The following is a 22,026-nucleotide window of genomic DNA, read 5'->3' as shown; positions in this document are numbered from 1 at the left end:
CAGCAATGATGCTTAGAAGCTAGAGAGCCAGGTCTTCCCTTTCTATCTCAACCTGAACCTCATTTGTAAAAGTGACAATAAAAAGAGTCTGATCGGAGCCCTGGACCCCGCTTGTCTGGTTTCACGCAGGACATGGGGAAGAAAGGGGCTGCGAGAGGGTGTAGATCAAGGCTCAGAGTAGCTTCCCTTTCCTTTTGAACTTCCACAAAAGCCTGAGGTGAGGACAGGGGCCTGTCTTGCCTCCTGAAGGAGCTGAAACCCACTGAAGCCCAGTTAAAGGGACTTTCCAAATGACCAACAGTGAGAAATTGTCCCACCTTCAGACAACCAAGCCATGTCCTCCTTGGGTGTCCTCCTCAGTGGTCTGTTTACTGTCCTGTAAGGAAATATGCCCCTCACAATAATAATAATTTTTAAAAAATTCAAACAGGTGTGCCCGGGTGGCTCAGGCCCTTAAGCATCCAATGCTTGAGTTCGGCTCAGGTCAGAATCTCAGGGTTGTGAGAAGGAGCCCCGCTTCTGGCTCTGCACCCATGGGGAGTCTGCTTGTCCCTCTCCGTCTCCCCCTCTCTCTGCTCCCCTCTGTCCTCCCTCCCCACTCTCTCTTCAAAATAAATTTTAAAATTCTGTGAACAATTTTTAAAAATAAAACTCAAGAGAATGGGGTTGATGGGGGAAACCCCAGTCGACAAAGGAAAACAGGCTTCTTTCAAATTCCCTGACCCCCTCACAGAGGGTGTGTGTACACAGGGAGACCTCTAGGCAGGCCCGGGTGTGACTGGTTTGACTGGCATAGAATTTTTGGAAATTTTGCCTGAATGCTACAGTGCGCATGGCTCCCTCCCCCACAGCCCATGCCCCCGAATGGTCTTCTGAGCTTTTGTTTCCTTCTGACTTCTTCACCCCCAGGCTCAGTAACTGTCCTGGCCTCTCAGGGGACGGCCACTTGCCCCCGCCCCTACCCCAAGCCCAGGCTCTGACCTCTCCTGCCACTGTGACCTAAGAGTGCACAAATCCCTTTTTCTCCTTTGGTCTGGAGAACAGGGTTGGAATGTTTTCAAAAGGAATTTTACCAGGAAGCTGAAAGAAAAACAAAATCCAAAAAAGGAAAAGCAAATCGAGAGGAACGGATATGTATCCAGAGCACGGATTTGTCATCCCGAGACAGACACCCCAGCCCAGGCTGGCCTGGGGAAGTAGTTCCGGCAGCGCCGTGTCCCCCAGGCCCTGCCTCACTTGGCCTGTGAGTTCAGAGCGGTCTCCGGTTAGAGCTGCTTAAGTCTGGGGGTCTAGCACCCCCTTTCAGGGCCTGCTTCCTGATTGACCCTCCCTAAGTGCATCCTCCTGTGGCCCCTGGTCTTGCTCAGGAGCACTGTCCCCCCAAAACTTGTGTGTTCTGCCCCTGCCTTTCCCACCCCATTAGAAGGACAGACCCCCATCTGCCCTTCCAGAACCTTCTGTGGCTCCGGCCCTGGCAGTCTGGCTCCATTGCTCTGTTCTATTGTTTCGTCTGAAGGTTGTTCACTAGATAGCCATTACAGGTGGTTCTACCTACTTCGTCTATTTTAAGAAACCCTCTGGTCTTAACCATCTGGGACTGGTCTCTGGGGAGGGGGGCTGGGACCACTGAAAGAAGGAGTTGTCTTCCCAGGACAAGTTGCAAAGACCAGCAGACCAGGGGAATCCAAAGGATGCGTGTAATTCTTCCCTCAATCACAGAACAGAACTAAATGTCTCTCCCTGAGGGCCAGTGAACCCCTGATCCCATTCAAACTCAGAATTCTTCCCATAGCTCCCGGTACCCTCCCCAAAATGGCGCTCTGGGGAATGAGCTCACCTCACTCAAGTCATGACAGTTTTATGGTATCAATTTCTTAAGCTCATAGAGTCCACAGTACAAAGAAGGGGTTTGTCCCCCATTTTCCCACCTCCCTTCTTTCAGCTCCCTCCCTGGACCCATGCTGGCCCTTCTGCCTTGGTAGCTAGGAAGGGCCTTACCCCTCCAGTGCTGGTCGGTAGGTCCTCCTTCCTTCTTCTACCAGGTGTGGCTGGGGGAGAGGTGAGCCTGTCCCCGTGGGAATGAATGGACCCCTCCTGAGAGGGGTGGCTCTGTACAGCTCCTTTCCCTCCTGCCTGTCCCACAAGCTGCTGCTGTCCTCTGGAAAGACCTCTGGCTCCCCTACCTCCCATGGTCCAAGTGGGTGGGGAGGTTGGGGGATAAGGCCGCTTCTCAGGCCAGAAGACCTGGTTGTGGGATGGACGGAAGGAGGAGAAAGCAAGGGCGAGGAGTCAGGCCTCGATGACCTTTGGCTCCTTGAGGGCTCTGGGTCTACTTTGTGCTTATTTTGTTTTGCTTTCATCTGTTTTCACAATCCCCGAAGGAGAAGAACTCTCCAGGAGGCCGGGCAAGGTGGTCCCCCAGCTGCAGAGACGCACAGGCCAAGAATGACACTCCACGGCAGGGGGTGGTTTGATTTTCTTCTTGGTGGTCTTGGGCACACTTCATGAGGAGTCTGTGGGGGAAGTCCAAGGAGAGTGAAGTTACCCGGCTGCTCCCTCTCTCCTGCCCAATGGCCTGGGCTCCCTCCTGGCCCCTCCCTAGAATCCCTCAGTCAAGGTCACCCCACCAGATCAGGAGACACTTACTGGTAGCCTTGGGCTCAGGACAGCCGAGCTGACTTCTTCGGGAAGAGATCCGAGAGTCGGGGGGCCAAGGAGGCAGCCCTCTTCCCAGCTGCTGGCTGCGGTGGTTCTCCATGTCCTCTAGCCAGTCTGACCTCCACTCCCACAGCGGCAGGGAGAGGGTGGAGGTCAGGAAGAGGTCATCCCGGGGGGAGGGAGGTGAGGAGGCATCTGTCAGGGAGGGTAGATTTATTTGGAGAAGGCTAACCTTCACTCTGAGGGACCAGGTTAGGGCAGAAGGCTTAGGGCCTGCTTAAGGTATACTCTCAACCCAAAACATAATTTAGCCCCAACTCAGCCCATTATTTCTGGGGGCCATTGGGTCCGTTGGTTTCTTTAGAGAGAATAGTTCGAGCTGTTTCCTCCTAGCCCAGCTCTGGCCTTCTATCCATACTCTAACCTTTCATCCCCCGCCCCCCACCCCAGGCATCTCTCTTTTCTTTCTGTCCTGGATAATCCTTGCTTTCCCATTTACCACAAGCCTGGTTGTTTTTCCTGGAGGCAAAGGGTAGAGTTAGGGTTCATAAGATGGGGATATAGGGTCTGACAGAGTACATGAGGAAGAGGGGACGCCTGGGTGGCTCAATCCGTTAAGCGTCTGCCTTCGGCTCAGGTCTTGATCCCAAGGTCCTGGGATTAGACCCTGCATTGGGCTCTCTGCTCAGAGAGGAGCCTGCTTCTCCCTCTGCCTGCCACTCCCCCTGCTTGTCTTCTCTCTCTCTGACGAATAAATAAAATCTTAAAAAAAAAAAAAAAAGGGAAGGGGCACAGGGAGCACTGAGCTACTGTCTGTTGACATGGAGATAATGGTCCCACTCTGCTCGACAGGCAGAAGGGTGAGGTTCTCCTCACCCCAGTCACAGACAGGGCAAGAGGAAGGGTTTGTAAGCATAGCAGGAGGTAAGAGAGAAAACAAAACTTCCTATAGTGAGGAGGATCTAGAACAGTGGGTTTGAGTGAATAGAAGAGGTGGGAGCAATCTTTCCCAGAGACCAGCATCTGGGTTAGGAGGAGGAATCTGGAGGGAGGGCAAGAGGCCACGCAATTGGCTGCTTCTGGGCTTTAGCCTTGATCATTTTGTCCTTGTTCTGTGGGTGACCTTGGGCAAGTTAAAAAACCTGTTTGATTTATAGTTCCCTCATTTGGAAAAGAAAGATAAAGAATATTCCTTATTCTTCATAGAGTTGTTAATATTGAATGTATATAAAGCACTTATCATGGGGCCGGGGACATAGTAATCATTCAATAAAAGCTCGCTGTTTTAAGGATAACCACAAAGACAATGTTAGGAAGCCTTGCCTCTTGGGGAAAAGGCTGGATTCTTCCAGGAGCTGTGTCTGTTCCAAGGGGTGGAGGTGAGAAGTGAGGCAGGGTGATCTCACATACCCGTGAAGACGCAGTCCGCCTCCCTGGGCTCCAGACCAAAGCCAAAGCTGTCCACGGCCATTGCCAGGGCGCGGGCGAAGTGGGCATCAGCGAGGAAGGAGCCATCCGAGGAGCTGACCAGGCTGGCTCTGGCGCTGGGGGCGTTGTCCTCGGAGGCGGAGCCCCAGCCATTGGCCAAGGAGCCCTCGCTGGGGGTGGGGGTGGAGCAGGGCCGGGGCTGGCACAGCAAGCCCCTCACTTCGGACCCCACGCCTCCTCCAGCCCTGCCCACGTCTGCTAGCTCCGAGGCCGTAGGGATGCTGATGTAGCCATAGGTGACAGGCGGGGAAGGAGCCCTGGGCACAGGAGAGACACTATTCCTGGAAAAGACACAAAACGGAGACAGGACCAAGGTTGGGGTGGGCAGGCTGGCATCAGGGAAGCATTCCTGGCGAGAGAGGGCGGGGCCGGGGAGAGAGAAACATACTCCTGTCCCAGCTTATCCCCTAGTCCTTTGGTCTCCCTCAGGCAACTCACCTGGGGGTCTCCTCGCCCTCACTGAGCTCCAGGCACAGGGCCACCTCCTCAGGAGTCAGCACACTGTCTTGATCCTCCCCCAGGGATGACAGTGAAGAGCTGGACAGACGACTGGACTCTGGGCTGGGACCAGACAGGGAAGAGGCCTGGGGGCTGGAGGGGCTGGGGGGACTGGAAGGGATCAGGACTGGGAGGGGGGCTGCTGGCAGTGGGAGGGAGGAAGGCGCTTGGGGCTCTGCAGAGTGCCTGATTGGGGTAAGAGAATGATGGGTGGTTAGTGCAGCCCCAGTCCATCCTCCCCCAACCCCCATCAGAGATCAGCAAACACCCCTGGCATGCCTAGTCCCCCAGCCCTGCTTCCTGACCCCATGCCCTCTTACTGCGTCTGCTGACTCTGAGCAGGGGCTCCATGAGAAGTGAGGGGTGCTGGGGGGAGAGGCCGTGAAGCCAGCTCATTGGAGGAGCTGAGGAGCTGCGGTCCTAGGGCCCTCCAGGCCACCAGAGCCTGGGGCACATCTCCTGGGAAACAATAGCCTGGGGGTGAGTCTGGAAGAACCCCCATCAGCCCCAGACCCCACCCCCTCCCCCAGCTTCCTGTCCCCACACCCCACCTCTCCAGGCTCCTCAGGGGCCAGAACAGCCACCTGCAGGGGCTGCGGGCCCCTACACCCTGCCTCACCCTCTCATTTCCCTTTTCAGCCCTCTTCTCACCTGGGCTTTGGGAAAGGTTCTTGGAGCCTCTATTCCCCAGCTCCCAGGCCCAGAGCTCCAGAGGGCGGCCGGCCCGGAGGGGCGGGGAGCTGTTGGCTTGCTGCAGCTCTGCAAAGGCAAGAGACAGTGGGTGGGGGGGCAAGCCAGGGTGGGCCTTTCAGACTCCAACCACAGGCTCTATCTTCAACCCAACATTCAGCTAAGCTTTAAAGTCCCTGAACCCAGAGAAAAGAGGGAAGAACCTCCCTCCATCCTCTCCACCCTCATCCAGGCAGCTATGATAAGGGAGGAAGGTAGCACTAGGCTTGGAGTCAGAAGACCTGCACTCAGAGCCCAGCTCAGTTCCATAGCAGCTGTGTGACCTCAGGGATATCCATTAACTTCTCTGAGCTTTGGTTTCATTTGGGAACACTCGGTCAAATGATAATTTTGCCAATTTTAATTTATTTATAAAAACAGATCGGGAATTTCTGGTGCCTAAAAGATACTTCAACCATTGTATTTTCCTTAGGGTATACATTCCAATCTTCCTGATCTCTATACCCTCACATTGCTACTTCTCTCAGGAATTTTGGCCCTGTGAAGACAAATATCCCTTCTTTTCTTGGAGAGAATCTGTTAATTTCCATCTCTCATAATACAAATATCTTGCATGGTTCTGGACCCTGCCCTGAGAAACCCGAGTATATCTCACTTGGGAAGAAGTGTTGGATTGTCAAGTTCAGCCGAGTGGGTGAGACAAACCTGCACATGCCGGCTGTAACAGGAAAGAGTCAGCCGAGAAGAAGAGGACCTCTAGAATAGGAAGATGTGTTGGTCTCACCCGGGGAGGCAAAGCCCTGCCCATAGATATTTGGTAATATTTGTTGAAGGAATGAGCAAATGGATGGATAATATCAGAGATGAAGATGTCAACACAAGGTGAGAAGAATCACAAGATGGCGGCTACCATCTGGCTCACATGGCCGCTTAAGAGATAGGGCTCTGAGTGAACCGTGACAGTGGAGAAGCTGAGGTAACTGAAGAAACAGACCCAGCTGTGTGCAGTGACCAAAGAGCATGCTTCTTGGTCAGGCCAAACCAGAAGAGAACCGGGAGGGTAATCGAGGGAAGAGATTTCCCCAAGACCAGAAACCAGGAAAATAGCAAGTGAAGGGAAAAAGAAGCAGCCTTCAGATTAGCGTCACATGATCAGAAACTCAGTTAGGAAAGGGGTTCCTTCCTTGGCAAAACCAGAGACCAGGCAGGACCCTCGAGGCAGAGTTGTCTAGTCGGTCCGATCTCAAAGATTTGGAGGTCACCATGGGCAGATTCAGAGCAGGACGAGATCAAGGCTATGGCATTCACCAAGACTATCTGGGTCCTGGGAATCCATGTACAGTGGCCAGACCTTCTGAGCCACTGGGATGAAAACCCACACAATGGCTAGACTTCCTCCATCAAAATTTCCTTTTGTTCCTAGGCTGCTTTGTTTTTTTAATTTATTTCCTTTATTTGTTGTGTGACCTAGGGAGTCCTGAAGGCCAACTTCAGGTGCTCCAACTCTGCTCTCAACAGCTTTGTCTCGTCTGGTTCTGGCTTCCTGAGTAAGCTCAGAAAAGGGGACACGTGTTGGTTGGTTGGTGTGGACAAGGAAGAGGAAAGGCCAGTCCTAGAAAAGGCCACCTATGTCCCAGCCTGTTCTATTTCCTCTAAAGGATTCCCATCACAAAAGCCTTCCACCACGCTTGCAATCACTTAGATTTTAGTTTTCAGTGTTATTTGAGCCAAGTGTGCAATAAAAATGTTATCAAGATGAGGTCAGATCTCATTGGGCATACCTGAATGGCAATAAATATTTGTTTGAATTCATTCAGTGTTTAGGATATCTAATGTATGTATCTGGCAGAGTGGAACTAAGAACCAGATATAATGGATGAAACATGAGAGAGTGCAATTGTGGTGGAGAAAAAAACCCAACTAAGGTCAAATAATATGAAAAAAGGAATAAGGATGTCAAGGGGAATAGCAGGGCACTGAGAAAGCTTGCCAGTGTCAGAAGACAAAGAATCCTCAGTCTTTTGGACTCAGGGACAGCAATAGAGCCAACTCCATAGCTCTGGACAAGACCATGGCATGGTCTTGTTGCTGCTGGTGTACCGGGAACTGGAGGTGGGCCACTGAGTGTCCCCATTGCAGGAGAGCTGCTGTGGTTGACCAGTGGGGCTGGGGTGAGGAGACACAGGCTGGAGTGGGGACCAAAGCCGCATCCCAGAATTGGAACCTGTCTTAAGAATTGGCTGTAGAAAACTACTCACTTCCCCCCACCCCCACCCCAGTAGTATTAATGTTCTAGAATGTGCTATACGTCATATCCAAGTCAGTATAGTTCTCCATGGGAAGGCGGGTTTTTAAAGGGGACTTTTTCAACCCCTTTTTAGCTGCTATTTCATTACCACCTAGAATTTCTAAAGCTATAGTTCTGAGGCAGTGCTGGAAAGAATGCCAACTTTGCTAATATTTAGAGTCATAAAATTCTGGACACTGGACAAGCTCTTAATTACTCTGAATCCATCTTTGTCTTCATGAAAATTGGATTATATCCACTTAAAAAAAAGAATTGGCTGTAGGACATTTGTAAGGCTTACTAATCAGCACAGAAGGCGCACGAAGACAGCAGGTGGAGTGCAGACCAGTGTTCAGCAAGGAGAGAAAATAGTCAGTGTCAGAATAGAATCCCTCAGGGGTGCTCCCAGAGGGTGGCCTTGAGAAGCGGACCACTTTGGCTTCAAATCTGAGTTCGGCAGCTTACTGACTTGTGGGATTTTGAACAAGATACTCATTTCTGATCCTCTTTTCCCATCAGCAAAATTAGAGAAATATTACCTAGCCAAAAGGTTGGAGGGTGTTTTTAAAGGAAATAACAAACACGTGTCACCTAACATATGGTAGTTGCTAAAGAAACAGATCCTGATTCTTTTCTCTCTCTGGGAAGGCAAAGCTGGTAGGCAGAAGTCAGGAGAGATATCCGGGCAGAAAGGAATTACTCACACTTCTCTAGGAAGTGAGTTGGGAGTCAGTGTCTGGGGAGGCCCCGGGCACAGTGCACGAGGAGATGAGGTCACTCTACTACTGGTCACATGCTTTCAGGTTCTAATGTTGCTTATATGCTGGTCAGCCGCTCTCCTTAGACTCTGAGCCCTTAGATGGCAACAGCCATCTCTCATGTCCCCATGGCTGGCTTACAGTGGTGCTTATGAAATGTTTGCCAACTTCAAACAAATACCGAAGTCAGCCCACGACTGCTGTGGCCAAGCGGAAACAGAGCCCAGCCTAAAGGAAAGCGGAGGCCAGCATAGACCTCCCTAAGTGCTCTGGTGATAGTGGGGAGACCTTGTGTCTACCAGGACAGGGGCACTGGAAGCCACGGGTGGGATACAGCCCACATCCAGCTGTGAAGCCCCCAGACCACGTCCCACCACATTCCCACTCTTCCCTCCTGCCGCCTGCTCCAGGCTTTGTCTCGCCTCCCCATCCTTACCCTGCTTCTTTTTGGCCTTCCAAGCCTCTGCGGGGGCCAGAGGCAAGCGGGGGGAAGCGAGGCCCCTGCGGCTGCACAGGCTGTCTGGACTGGGCCAGGGGCTGGAGAGCCGGGCCAGCTGGGGTGGGAGACGCCTGACAGCTGGGGTCTTGGGGCTTGGCCGAGCTGGGGGCCCGGGAGGCAGCTCAGCGATGAGGGAACCATAGAAAGTACTGGTGTCGGGAAGCAGGGGCACGCCAGGGCTGCGGGGATCCCAGGAGATCACTGTGATGGGAACGACGGGAAGAATTATGGTGAGTGCATCCCACCCTGTGAACCCCATGCCTGGCCCTGGGGTCCCCCTGCTCCCCAGCTGGGCCCTGGCTCCCACTGGGCATGCTCACAGGAGCCACGACAGTCTAGTGGGTCCCGGCGGTCCACTCCTAGCCTGCTGCTGAGGCTGCTGCTGCTGCTCAGGTCCCGAGAGCCCGAGGTGGAACGCCAAGTGTCTGCCAGCCAAGGGGAGTCGCTGTGATCCATCCTGGGACAACGGAGGGTGGGGGTGGTGCAGGAGAAATGGGGGGAAGCGAGAACATAATTGGCCAAGACCTCCAGCTCAGAGGGGAGCCGAGGGGTCGGTAGAGCTTTATTCTCCCTGCTCGCTAGCCCTTCACAGACTCCTGAAGATCTCTGACCTGGTGCCCCGAACTTAGTGCTCTTTTCTTATCCTGGGATCGGGGAGTCCAGGTGGCCCAGAACCAGGAGGCAATGAAGAGGGATAGCTATGTGCCCAGACAAAGAGGACACAGATGTGGGGGCAGACAAACCTGCTGTGAAAATCCCCATCTGCCTCAGCCTAGCTGTGTAGCCCTGGGCAGCGAGGTCTACTAACCTCTCGAAGCCCTGGTTCTTTATCTGTAAAAGGCCACGAAATAAAGCTTTCCATATAAGGCTGATATTGTGAGCTGAAATGAGGAAACGTGAGATCACTCAGCTAGGAGCAGGAGTTTGCTACATGGATGTTGCCTTTCTCTGTCTAGTCTGGTTCCTTTTGAACTGGGTGCCCTGCTGGCAGCCTGAGTAATCTTTCAAGAATAGGGATCAGAACAGAGCAATTCTCTGCCTAAAACCTTCAGTGGCTCCCGATTTACCAGGATAGAGCCCAGCTGCCTAGCACGGCTAACAGGGCCCTCGCTGGTCGGGCTTCCAGCTCCCTAACCTTATCCTTTACTCTGACCCCTCATGCACCCTATGTTCTAGCCAGAGCAAATGGCTTATCACAGGGGAACTAAGACCATAGCCAGCTAGTCCTTGCTGCTCCTTTTCCCTTCCCCTTCTTACCGGTAGGGTAAACATGGAAACTTCCTCCCATGTTCCCCCACCCTACCCTGCCTCCACATATCTTGTACATGTTCCTGCATTTCTTTTCTTTTCTTTTTTTTTTTAAGATTTATTTATTTGAGAGAGAGAGAGAGCGAGAGCAAGAGCAGGGGGAGGGGCAGAGGGAGAGGGAGAAAGAATTTTCAAGCAGACTCCCTGCTGAGTGCAGAGCTAGATCCCCAAACCCCAGGGACCATGACTTGAGCTTTAATTAAGAATTGGCTGCTTAACCAACTGAACCATCCGGTCACCCCCATGTGTTTCTGCATTTCTAATACCGGATTGCATTCCTATAGGCACACGGCTGTCTCTCTGCTTAGAGGGAGAGTTCCTGGTGGGTGGAGCCTGCGCTAAAGGAATGATGGAACAGAACAATCAGAATGGAATCCCCCTGGGGCACCTGGGTGGCCCAGGCGGTTAAGCTTTCCGCTCAGGTAACCTGAGCTCAGGGTTCTGAGATCGAGCCCCATGTGAGGCTCTGCACTTAGCGTAGAGTCTGCTTAAGACTCTCTCTCCCTCTGCCCCTCCCCCTATCTCACTTTATCTCTCAAATAAGTAAGTCTTTAAAAAAAAAAAAAAGAATGGAATCCCCCTCAAAGACAAGGGATAAAGTCCCAGCGGATCCAAAGACGGTTCAGTGTAGAGCAGACAAAGCCCAGGAAATAGCTGGAAAACAAAGGCCAGCGAGCACAGAATAACGCAGGAATACGGCCCAGCCAGCTTGGAACATTTTTCTGGGCTGAGACACTGCCCACAAAACGGTAGCCCAAGGACTGGACGTGCCTGGCCCAGAGTAGGTGTTTGATAAATTTCTGTTGAAAGATGCAGACTTGGAACGTAAAGCCCTTCAGAGGAAATCCATTGAGATAAAGAGCAGGAGCAGGTGGGCAGAGAGTTGAAGTGGTTATTTAGTGTAAAACTCAGCCAATAAGACAAAAAAGGATGTTTTCTTTCTTAGCATCATGTGTTACAGCTGCAGACTTGCTTTGGCAGCCAAAGACCCTGGGAGCAGCTGTACCTGCCAGCGGACCCTGATACTGAGAATAGAGTGAGGAGGGAGAGGCAAGACCGTAGGGGCAGAGCGCCCTCTGCTGGAACTGTGGGTGATTACTGTGACCGAGAGATCCCTCAATAGGTAGATGATCTCCTGAATATAAAGGCACTGCGAGGTAGACACTGGGTATACAGAAAAAGTGAGAAATTAGACTGGTCTTCCCGTGCTAGGTATTCCCCATGTAGCAGAACGAGTCAGCAGGAGAGTCTAGCGAGTATTAGTGAGAGGTGGAGGACAAGCGCACCGATTAAGCTTGGGGTGTTACAGAGTGGCCTCGAGCAAAGTCACTCAAGTCAGGAGTCTCGGTTTACTCAACCATCAAGTGGGGTGATAGGAACATAAATGAAAGAGAAATTAATTCTCCCTTGGAGTTCGGGAGAGATTTGGGTAGTAAGGTCCCAAATTGTGGTGGTGGCAGTAGGAGAGATAATATTCTATCCAGTTCTCCATCCCTGCTCCACTGTCCCTTGGCCCCTGCCCCGCCACACCTCCAGCCCCTCCCCCATCTCTCACCTGTGCTTTAGGATGGCGTCCTCACTGGTGTATCTGTACAGACCTGGGAGAGGGTGAAAGGAAGGCTAGATCCAGAGTGTCCAGCCCCAGGCCTGGGCTCTAAACCCCTGTATTGTTCGGCCTCGACCTCTTGGGTGTCCACCTCCTCCTCTCACCTGGGCCCAGGTGCACCCCAGCTCGGCGCCGGCGGTGGACACACACGGCGGTGCCCAGCAGCAGCAGCCAGAGCAGCACACCCCCACCAGCAATCACTTCTGGCCGCTTCAAGGTGGCCCGCAGCTGCTCCAGGGTCCAGGGACCATCCCTGAGTTCTTGGGTGGCTCGCTCCATGGTCCGCTCTGTTCGGGGATGTGAGCTCAGTGGGCAGGGCGGGTTGGGTGATGAGAGTGGGGCAGGGGTGGGGTGATGAGAGTGGGGCAGGGGTGGGGTGATGAGGGTGGGGCAGGGGTGAGATGAGAGTAAGGGGAGAGGAAGGTGGGAAGGGGGGCTTACAGGGTATGGGTGGGCTTGTGGGCACTGGCCTCACCTAAAAGGAGGCAGACAGGGCTACTGGGGGGCCCTGTCCCGGCGCCGGTGACCGCAGCCACTTGCACGCAGTAGGAACCTGGCTTTCGGGTGGCGATCTCCAGCTGGGTCTGCTCGCCCGCCACTGTCCAGTTGGCTAGGGGCAGTGAAGTGTTGCCCAGGCTCCAGACCTGAGGCACAAGCAAAGGTCAGCACTTATCCCCCTGCTCCATCCTAGGAGCTGAAACCTTCATCTCTGGGCATGTGACCACCCTGCCCTGCTGCTCACCTGGGGACCTTCCCTGTGCCCCGTGCGGCCGTACTTCCTATTCCTCTCTCTGTACAGAGAGACTTCTCTCTAGCCTGACAGAAACAGGACCAAGGCAATCCGCTAAAATAGACATCCAGCCGTGGTTCCCAACCTTCACTGTGCTTTAAGGTCCCTGGGAGGGTTTGCTAAAAAGCCAGGTTTCTGGATCCCTGAGTTTCTGATTCATGGAGCCTGCCTGGGAAGGACTCAAGGATGTGCGTTTCTAAAGCGTTGTCAGGCGCTGCTGCTTCTGGTCCAAAAACCATGTTCTGAGGCCACTGGCTTAGAAGGTGGGAGTCAGACAAGGCCTGGTTTGATTCCTGTTCTGTTTCCCGCACCTGTGACCTTGGCCTCACTTTCTGTGTCTGGAAAGTGGGGCTAATAACCTGGGACGGACTGTGAGACAAAAATGAGATCAGGTAGGAAAGGGCTTGGCAGGGTCCGGCAAACCCTCGCTCAGTAGCAGTGAGTGTCCCTTGCTTCTCTGCAGGGGAGGGGGGCAATTTCCAGCACCCCAAGCAAGGGTGTGAAGGGTGCCAGAGAAGAGGGATGTCCTGGTAGGACCAGAAGGATGTACCTGGTAGCCCCGGATGATGCCATTGTGGTTTTCAGCAGGTGGTGGGACCCAGCTCACAAGGACACTGCTGTTGCCAGGTTTTAAGGTCACCTCCTGGGGAGGGGCACTGGGCACTGGAGTGAGGGAAGAGAGGCTGTAAGGGATGGTGAAGGAGGGGACTCCAGGAAGTAGAGCTGGGACAGGGATGCAGTAACAGACCACACTGATAAGAATGGGAGCTTCCTGCAGCTCAGCTTGCTGGCTACAGCAGAAGGGAGTCAGGGATTAAGACCCACCATCCCCCCAGACTGGAGTGGGACAGTCCAGGGGCCCACAGACAGCAAGGTGCCAGCTAGTATCCTGCTGAGTCCTGCGGGCATCTGTCTCTGACCTTGCTCGGGTAGCCTCAGGAGCAGCACGTTGCTTTCAGGGCCTTGAGCCCGGCCAGAGGATGGTCTCACTTTGAACTCGTAGTCTTGGCCCCAGAGGAGGCCTCCAAGCTCCGCACTCTGCCAGCCGGCCAGCAGGGCCTCTGCCCATGGAGCTCCCGGGCCTCCTGGGGCCGTCTGGACCCTGAACAGGGCTGTGTAGGACTGAGCAGGTGCAGCAGGGCCGCTCACCTGGGAGACAGTCCAGAGGAAGGATGGGGGTCAAGGGGGTTTATGACCAGCTCTTCCTTGAGCTCTGAACAGGCACCCACCCCTAGGTCCTGGGCCTTACCTTCCAGCTGAGCCACACCGCGGGCTCAGGCCTGGTGCTCTTTGCCGGGTCTGGGTTCAGCAAAGTCACATTTTCCAGCTGAATGTGCACAGCCAGCAGCTCCAGAGGCTCCTTATAGTTTTGGGGCTCTGTGGGGAGCAGAGGGCTGGTCTGGGGCCTATAGGCCAGAGTGATGAGACTGAGGAGTGAAACATCCCCCAGATGTGGAACAACCAAAATTCCCAGGTTTCCCAGTCTAGAGCACTCCTATTTCTCCTCTAGGACGGGTAACCTCCCTTTAGATGGGGTCCCCATCACTCTGATCCCCATCCCAGGTTGATCTGCACATACCCTCAGCCCAGCCCAAACAAGGCCCTACCTTGAGCTGACCACCCTCGCCTTACCCTGGACAGATACCCTGGCTGCCCGGCTCTCCCGCCGTCCTGCACTGTTGCTGGCCACACACATATAGGTCCCTGCGTCACTCTTCTCTGCTCTTGCCAACTGCAGGGAGCCCCTGGAGACCTGTCAAGGCCAAGTGCTTTGTGGAGTCTTCCATGTGGGGAGGGGCTCTGATGGGGGAGGGCAGCTTAGGCCCCTCCTCAAATGCTGCAGGGCACAGGGGGCAGGGTGCAGGGGCAGGTCACTCCCTCCAGGTGTGCCCCATTCCGCTCAGGACCGGAGAAGGTACAGGAAGGGGGCCACACTCACACTGTGCCGCCCTGGCTGTAGGGTCAGGGGTTTGCCATCCTTCCACCAGGAGACTGTGGGCTCTGGGAGGCCCCAGGGCGGCCCACACTCCAGAACCACCGGCTCACCCACTGTGGCCACTGTATCCTGAGGCTGGGTCTGGAAATCCTCCCGAAGGTCTGCAGGGACGATGGAGGGTCGGCAGGGGGACCCTGCCTCAGTGCCTCCCACGACACTCGCCCCATTCGGCTTTACCCACATTTTCACTGCCCTGTGTTCACTCTTCAGAGCCCCCCACCTCAGTTCTCCCAGCCCAGGCCTTCCCTCACAGACGAGCCCCCAGGTACCCTCACTTCAGGCCTTGGGCCCCAGGTGTGCCCCGCCCTGCCCCCACCCCCCCAGGCCTTACTAGCCGCAGACAGCCGAGCACCTCGGCTGACCACTGTGCCCAGCCGGTTGCTGGCCTCGCAGGCGTAGACACCCAGGTCTGCAGATAGGGCCTGCTCGTCGTGGGCACGTCCGGAGGCTGGGGGCCGCCGCAGCAGAAGCGTTCCGTCAGGTAGGAGGTGGTGGACGTCTGGGGGGGCCATGCTCAGGGGCTGTCCATTCAGCAGCCAGCGGATGGTGGGAGGCGGCTGGCCTGAGGCTCGGCAGCTCATTTTGGCGGGGCCTGCGCCCTGGAGCAACTGGTCCTGGGGGTGGACTAGGATCTGGGGTGGGGAGTCCTGGGCCATGCCTCCTGCAAGGGAAAGGGGGGGTGGACCCCACTATGACTACCAACGGGACCCCCGCACGCAGATCCCTGAACATCTCCTCTGCCTTCTCTTGTCTGAAGATAACTTCCGATAACAACCTAGCCAGGAGGGGAGAGAGCTAGCACACGGGGCGTCCAGGCAGAGCTCTTAATCTCTCTGTCTTTCTGTCTCTGTCTCATACATACATCGTCATCATCACCATCCTTATCACCATCCCATCATCGTCCTCATCTCTCGTCCCCCTACTGCAAAAGGGAAACAAAGGAGCAAGGGGGCCTCTTCTCCCCTGGGCCAGGCCTTGGATCAGGGGAGCAGGGGCTAGGAAAGGGGAGGGCCGCACTCACCCGTGACAAGCAGAAGCAGGAGAGGCAGGGGTCCCAGGACCCCAGGGAGGCCTCCTCCTCCAGAGCCCATGGCTGCTCTCGGGCTCCTATCCTTGTCGGAGCAAGCACTTTGTACTGCTGCTCTGAGCTCACAGCGGAGGGAAGGAGGGGCGGGGAGGGGTGGTGGTGGTTGTTTGTGACCGAGACTCTGCCCCAGGAGGGAAGCAGCTTTGAGGAAACTCATGCTTCCTGCCTGGCCCTCCGTGCCTTGGAGAACTGGGAGGAGACCAGCAGAGAGAAACTCGGGCCTTGACCCTCTAACCATAACCCCTGACTCCAGCTCTGGCCCTAAGCTTTACCTTGGGGTCGAGTCTGGGATTTCCTAAAGGTGACCTTCACACTGACATAATTCCAAGCACAGCCTTCAGCCTCTATTTAAACCTTGATGCCAACCAATCCTGGTCCCTTGGCTCCAAGCGCTTCCCTTGCCGCAGTGGAATGGAGACCCAGCGGTGGTGTCTCAGGGCACCACAGTGAGAAGCTGAGGGTAGGAAAAAAGTGGACCAAGGCAGCTAGGGGGAGGGAGGCAGGAGCATATTGTCATGCAGTCCACGTCCCCTAGGATGGGGGGGTGGGTAGGGCAGAAGATGGGAAGGCTTTAGGGGCTCCAGAACAAGTTGGGAGGTGCTCACGGTGTGTTCCTACTTGGCTGGGAGACAAAGGAAATAAGCTGTGGGAGACCTTGGGCCAGTTCCTTCAGCCTTGCAACTCGTAGGGTTTGTAATAGTAGGAATAATAGTAAAAGTCTCCACCTTGAGGGTTGGAGTAAGACTGAGATGCGATCCTGCATGAAATCACTTAGAACAACGCCGAATGCACTCTCAGTGATGGGTAAGCCTTAGCCAATATTGTTATTTATTTATTTTTATGCACAGGCCATCACCACAACTATTCAAGCATCCTTGGCAGGTATCTTTTTCAGGGTCTTTCCAGCTCTGCAGCCTGGAGGCAAGCCTTGCAGCTTCTGAGCCTGCAATGTCCGTGCTCACTCTGCCGCTCCTACCCGCCCCCTCCCCTAGAGAGACGCTGCTCTCCCCTCTCAGAGACCAGCTACTGTTTACAGGTCTCTTCCTCCCAAATCTGGAATCTCAGCCATTTCCTGGAGCTGTTCCCGGAAGGCCAAGGCCAGGCGCTGGGCCTCAGCGGAAGAGTGTCCAGCCTTTGTTCCCCATTGTTCCTGGCCAGCTCCTCTGTGGGGCCCCTAACACAGCTGACTCCCTCCCTTCCTCTCCCTTCCCGCTTGGCCTCAGCACCAGCCCCAGCCACAGCGCTAGGCCTCCTTCACTCCTCCTCTTTCCCCTCAAAAGCAGACCAACACTGATAAAGACAGAGCAAGAGAACACCCTGGTCTCTAGAAACTGGGCATTTCTAGCAGGTAAAGAGCAGACAGAGTGAAAACAGCATAGTGATAGAGCTGGAAGGTAGGAATTGGGGTTAGAGAGCAGCATCTGGTATTTCGGAAGTGCTATTTCAGAAGGGCAGTGACAAAGTCCGTGGCAGAAACATAGGCATCTGTGTGCCCAGCAGAGTGGAGTACGGCTTATGGAGTCCAGGATCTGGGAGGCCAGAGTGATGAAGGAGGTATTCATGTGGACATTGAGATCATCCAAGGACAAGACAAGGAAGGATGTTGTGGGACAGATGGATTTACTGTACCTACTGCCAACTTGGGATTTTTCTCAGGTCCAGAGCCCCCAAGTCCATCTGACCCCAGACTGCCTGCTGTCGGTCACCTTTCTGTAGTCTCTTCTGCTTATCCATTGGACTTGGGGAGCCCAACCAAGTTCTCCGCTCATGATTTGAACCAATTGGATCGTACTCAAATCTCTACAACTCATAAAGATGGTATAGGCTGGCAAGTCTCGCAGGAATTCAGACTCATGGCTAGCCCTATCCTCAGGTACACAGTAGGGAGGGGTGCCCGTGCTGAACAGCAGGAACGGAGCTCCAGAAGGAGGCTACAGCAGCATGAGGAGCTGCCCCAACCGCACAGTCACATTCCTCATCCTTGGAGATCACCTGCAGCATTCGTCTCCATTCCCAGACTCTGAAGAGCCAAGTGCTAAGAATTGGGCTTTCCTGGGAGACACTGAGACTCTCCTCACTCGGTCCAAGCATCCAGGGTCCTCAGAGATCGTGGAGTGATGGCCAAGGGGACTTCCCAACAGTAAGGTGTGTCTGGATGGCTCCCAGGGATCACAGCGCTCATTTCCAGCAACTGCACCTCGCAGCATCTGTGTTGTCTCATTTCCACACATTAAGGAAGAGCCAACGGCATGAGTCATGCGGATGAGGTTAGCCCATGGGGACTGTCTCCAGTTATTTCAAGGACGCTCTGCTCTGGGGGCCAGTCACCAGTTTACACAGAATCTTCCTTCACCTCCCGGTTTTAGAGTTTTGTGTTTTTGCAAGTAATTCTTTAGTTGCTTGTAAGAGGGAAGAGAGGAGAGGAGTTAAGGGTCCTCCTGAGGGACCCTCCAGGGCACATGGTTTCTCACCTCTGGCTCCTGGCTCCTATGTTCTCTGAAGATGCAGCCAGGACTCCTGCTGGGCAAACTGGGAGGGCAAAATACATGAATTCAGGTGGGATTTGCAATTAGCCACACTTAGGCATAGATCCTGGTTTGACCACTTACTGGCAGAGAGACCTTGAATAAGTCACATAACCTCTCTGAGCCCCACTTCCCTTATCTGTAAAATGTTTGCATCAGGTTTATGGGGAGTGGATATGGAAGTGCTTAGAAAATACTAGATGTGTGTTAATTATCTCTCGTGTGCCTTGGAATACCATACCTCCTCTCTGACCCACACAGCCACAGCCAGCCCCAGCTACCTGGAGGCACTCTTTTAGGTCTTGAGATCCTACCCTCTCGGTCTTCTGGTTTTGCTTTATTTTTTCCTCTTTGCTTAAGTTGGTTTGGTTCCAATCTTCAAGTTCTCATTTTTGTTGCAGGATACCAATGGCTGGAGGGAAACTCAGTCAGGAGAGGAGACTGTAATGAATTTCTCTAAGCTGAATGGGAAGGTTGCCCTGATGCTACCTCACTGCCATAGCATCTGTTCTCTGGTTCCTGGGCCCATGGGTGTCAAGGGCAAGTTCAACATCCATGGGGGGGACTCATATCTAATGATTTCAACCCTATAGTTTCTTGACCTTTGCAACACCAATGACTATGGGTCACCCTAGACCAAACACTGGAGACTAGACCAAATGGAGATTTCCAAGGCTTTCAATTTTCAGGTCCAAGAAGAAAAGGAGATCAGTTACTGTACTTTGTGTTCAACTGGTCAATGCCTTCCAAGACTTCAAAGACCACCAGGAGCATACTAGTTTCTGAATATATGGGGTTTATTACTCCTTGCAGCTAAGGAATGTGCACATCACGGGGAACTGTGCAGGGTCTCAGTGAGAGACACTTAGTTGCTCAATAAGACACTTAATAGGGTGTTAGAAAGAACCAATTATGGGATTTGGGCTTTGACTGGCTGATATTGGGGAGGGTCCTATGAAGTGAAGCTTTGCTCTAAATTGGGTGTTGTCACGAATCAGGGACAAATCTATGATTCTTTGCAGAAGAGTGTCTTTGATCATTTCCTTGCTATGCAGTAGATCAAGTCATTCTTCTTCTTCTGTTATGAACAGTGCTGCCCCTAACCTTCATTTTCTATGTCTCCTAGGGTAACTAGTAATCTAGTAGTAGGATTTCTGGGCCTTGAGTCCTACAAATATTCAATTGTAGATGGTCACGATTGTTTTCCAAATCAGTTGGTGGTACCAATGTCCTTGAACCACAACCCCAGAACTGTTGGTAGACCTCTTAATTTTTGACAGCCTAGCATGTAAAATAATATTTTATTATTGTCCCAATTTGCATTTGCCTGATTAAATAATAAAGCTGACCACTTTTCAAGTGTTTACTCACCATTTGCATTTTCTCTTCTGGGAAGTATTTGTTTCTATCTTTGGCTCATTTTTTTACTGCTTATTTGTCTTTTTCTCAATAACTTTCAGGAGTTTTATATAAGCTGGATAATAATTCTCTGTGGATTAGAGATGTTGCAAAAACAAGCTTGGCCTTCTATTTTCTCTTTCTTGATGGTGTAACAGATGTTCTTAACTTTACTGTAGATATATTTATTTTTATGCTTAGTGTATTCTTTCCATTTTTGAAGAAAACCTCTTTTACACTAAAGCCAAAAAGATAGTCTCCCATATTTTCTTCTGAAAGTATGAAAATCTCACATTTAAGTCTTTGACCTATCACTAATTATTTTATATGGCTTATGTATGTATATGTGTGTGTGTGTGTGTGTGTGTACATATATATTTTCAGATAGTCAACAATACTCCCAGTACTACTTATTTAGTGACTTACTGTGATTCCTTGTTACCCACCAAATGTCCATACATATGTTTCTTGTTTCATTGGCCTATTTATCTATCCCTGTGTGAACATCACATTGTCTCAATTACTAGAGCTACCTAATAAATCGTGAGACCTGGAAGGGTGAGTCATTCTCCCCTTCTTTTTCAGAAGTGTCTTGGCTCTACTTAGGGCTTCAGCTTGTCAAGTTCCTTGCAAACCTCGTGGACCTGATTGAATATATAGGAAGAACTGACATCTTGTAACATTAAATCTTCCTATTCTTGAACATGTATACTTCTCCCTTTATTTCGCTCTTCCTTCACACCTTTCACACTCTTTCTTTCTTCCTTCCTTCCTTCCTTCCTTCCTTCCTTCCTTCCTTTCTTTCTTTCCTTCTTTCCCTTTCCTTCTTTCTTTTCTTTCTTTCAAGATTTTATTTATTTATTACAGACAGAAATCACAAGTAGGCAGAGAGGCAGGCAGAGAGCATGGGGGGTGGGAAGCAGGCTCCCTGCTGAGCAGAGAGCCCGATGTGGGGCCACAACCCTGAGATCATGACCTGAGCCAAAGGCAGAGGCTTAACCCACTGAGCCACACAGGCGCCCCTCCTTCACGTCTTTCAATAATGTTTTAGATTTTGCTGTCCACATTTTGTTAAATGTGTTTTTAGCTGACTCCTTAAGCCAAGACAGTTGCAGTATACTCCCTACTATCCTGTACACTTGTCCCTGTGCAATGCTTGTCACCCCTCCCCCAAAGAAGTAGAGTCTTTTCCCCCAAAGCTCAACTGGCCTCGTGAATTGCTTTGACCAACGGAATACAGTGGAAGTGATGTGATGTGTTGAACATTCAGATCTAAGCCTCTAGAGGGCTTGCAGCTTCTACTCTTGACTTTTTTTTTTCAATGTTCAATTAGCCAGCATCAGTTTTTGACGTAGTGTTCAACGACTCATTAGTCGCGTACATGCTCTTGACCTTTTGAAACACCGCTCCAAGGCTGCTACACGAAGAAGCTCGGTAGAGATGAGCTATGCAAGCTGAGGATTCCTAGACCTACTAGCCAACCACCCATATCAGTCAGCAGACAGGTGGGTGAGGCCATCTTAGGCTCCCAGATCCCCCTCAGGACAGCAGATGATGTGGTCACACAAGTGACTCACGGCACCAGCAGGCGAAGCACTCGGCAAGTCCAACGCAAACTGCTAACACAAAGGATTGCGACTGAATAAAATAGCCGCTTTTTTTTTTTTTTAAGATTTTTTAATTTATTTGACAGAGAGAGAGAGAGAGAGAGAGAGAGGAAGGGAATACAAGCAGAAGGAGTGGGAGAGGGAAAAGCAGGCTTCCCCCTGAGCAGGGAGCCTGAAGAGGGGCTCCATCCCAGTACCCTGGCTGGGATGATGACCTGAGCTGAAGGAGACACTAAACGACTGAGCCACCCAGGTGCCCCAAATAGCCAAATAGTTGCCTTTTTTTTTTTTAAGATTTTATTTATTTATTTGACAGACAGAGATCACAAGTAGGCAGAGAGGCAGGCAGAGAGAGAGAGAGGAGGAAGCAGGCTCCCCACCGAGCAGAGAGCCCGATGTGGGGCTCGATCCCAGAACCCTGGGATCATGACGTGAGCTGAAGGCAGAGGCTTTAACCCACTGAGCCACCCAGGCGCCCCAACTGTTCTTTTAAGTTACTCAGTTTTGGGGTGGTTCCTTACAAAGCAAAAAGAATTGAGATACCTTGACATTATGTCTCGTAGTTTGTCAATTCTTTCAAGTTGTCTATGTAGGAAAGCATATAATCCAAATATGAAGTTTTTGGTTTTTTATTTCCCTTCTTTATACTTTTTTTTTCTCCCTGCATTGCCAAGATCGTGTTGACCAGAGAGAGTGACCGTGGGTCTCTTTGTTTCCTTCTTCACTTAGAAGGAATTCTTCTAATGTTTCCCCATTAAGAACGAGGGTTGGGGCGCCTGGGTGGCTCAGTGGGTTAAAGCCTCTGCCTTCAGCTCAGGTCATAATCCCAGG

At 52.4% G+C, this 22,026-nt stretch overlaps 1 protein-coding gene across 1 annotated transcript; it reads right to left on the bottom strand.

Moving 5' to 3' along the window:
- Positions 1-1,906: 1,906 nt before the first annotated feature.
- Positions 1,907-15,669, bottom strand: LOC111153809 (roundabout guidance receptor 4). Its single transcript, XM_022513053.1, has 18 exons — positions 15,600-15,669; positions 14,910-15,239; positions 14,522-14,679; positions 14,215-14,335; positions 13,832-13,959; positions 13,503-13,731; positions 13,133-13,245; positions 12,268-12,436; positions 11,897-12,079; positions 11,742-11,784; positions 9,199-9,335; positions 8,816-9,079; positions 5,296-5,403; positions 4,965-5,103; positions 4,585-4,830; positions 4,069-4,427; positions 2,647-2,853; positions 1,907-2,513 (listed from the first exon to the last, which is right to left on the bottom strand). Exons 1-18 carry the CDS (start codon positions 15,667-15,669, stop codon positions 2,503-2,505), a joined length of 3,015 nt encoding a protein of 1,004 aa, XP_022368761.1. The 3' UTR covers positions 1,907-2,502.
- Between the last annotated feature and the right edge of the window lie 6,357 nt (positions 15,670-22,026).

Source organism: Enhydra lutris, unplaced genomic scaffold (assembly GCF_002288905.1).
Source record: "Enhydra lutris kenyoni isolate GAN:26980312 unplaced genomic scaffold, ASM228890v2 scaffoldscaffold34, whole genome shotgun sequence".
In the NCBI taxonomy this organism is placed as follows: domain Eukaryota; kingdom Metazoa; phylum Chordata; class Mammalia; order Carnivora; family Mustelidae; genus Enhydra; species Enhydra lutris.
Note: the sequence above shows the minus strand (reverse complement) of the source record. Positions and strands in the feature narration are given on the sequence as shown.

Coding starts and splice junctions, on each gene's coding strand:
- LOC111153809 (XM_022513053.1), bottom strand. CDS start 15,669: ATGGGCTCTGGAGGAGGAGGCCTCCCTGGGGTCCTGGGACCCCTGCCT. Junction 12,437..13,132: donor GCATCATCCGGGGCTACCAG/GTACATCCTTCT, acceptor CTTGTGCCTCAG/GTCTGGAGCCTGGGCAACAC. Junction 4,831..4,964: donor GCTCAGAGTCAGCAGACGCA/GTAAGAGGGCAT, acceptor TACCCCAATCAG/GCACTCTGCAGAGCCCCAAG.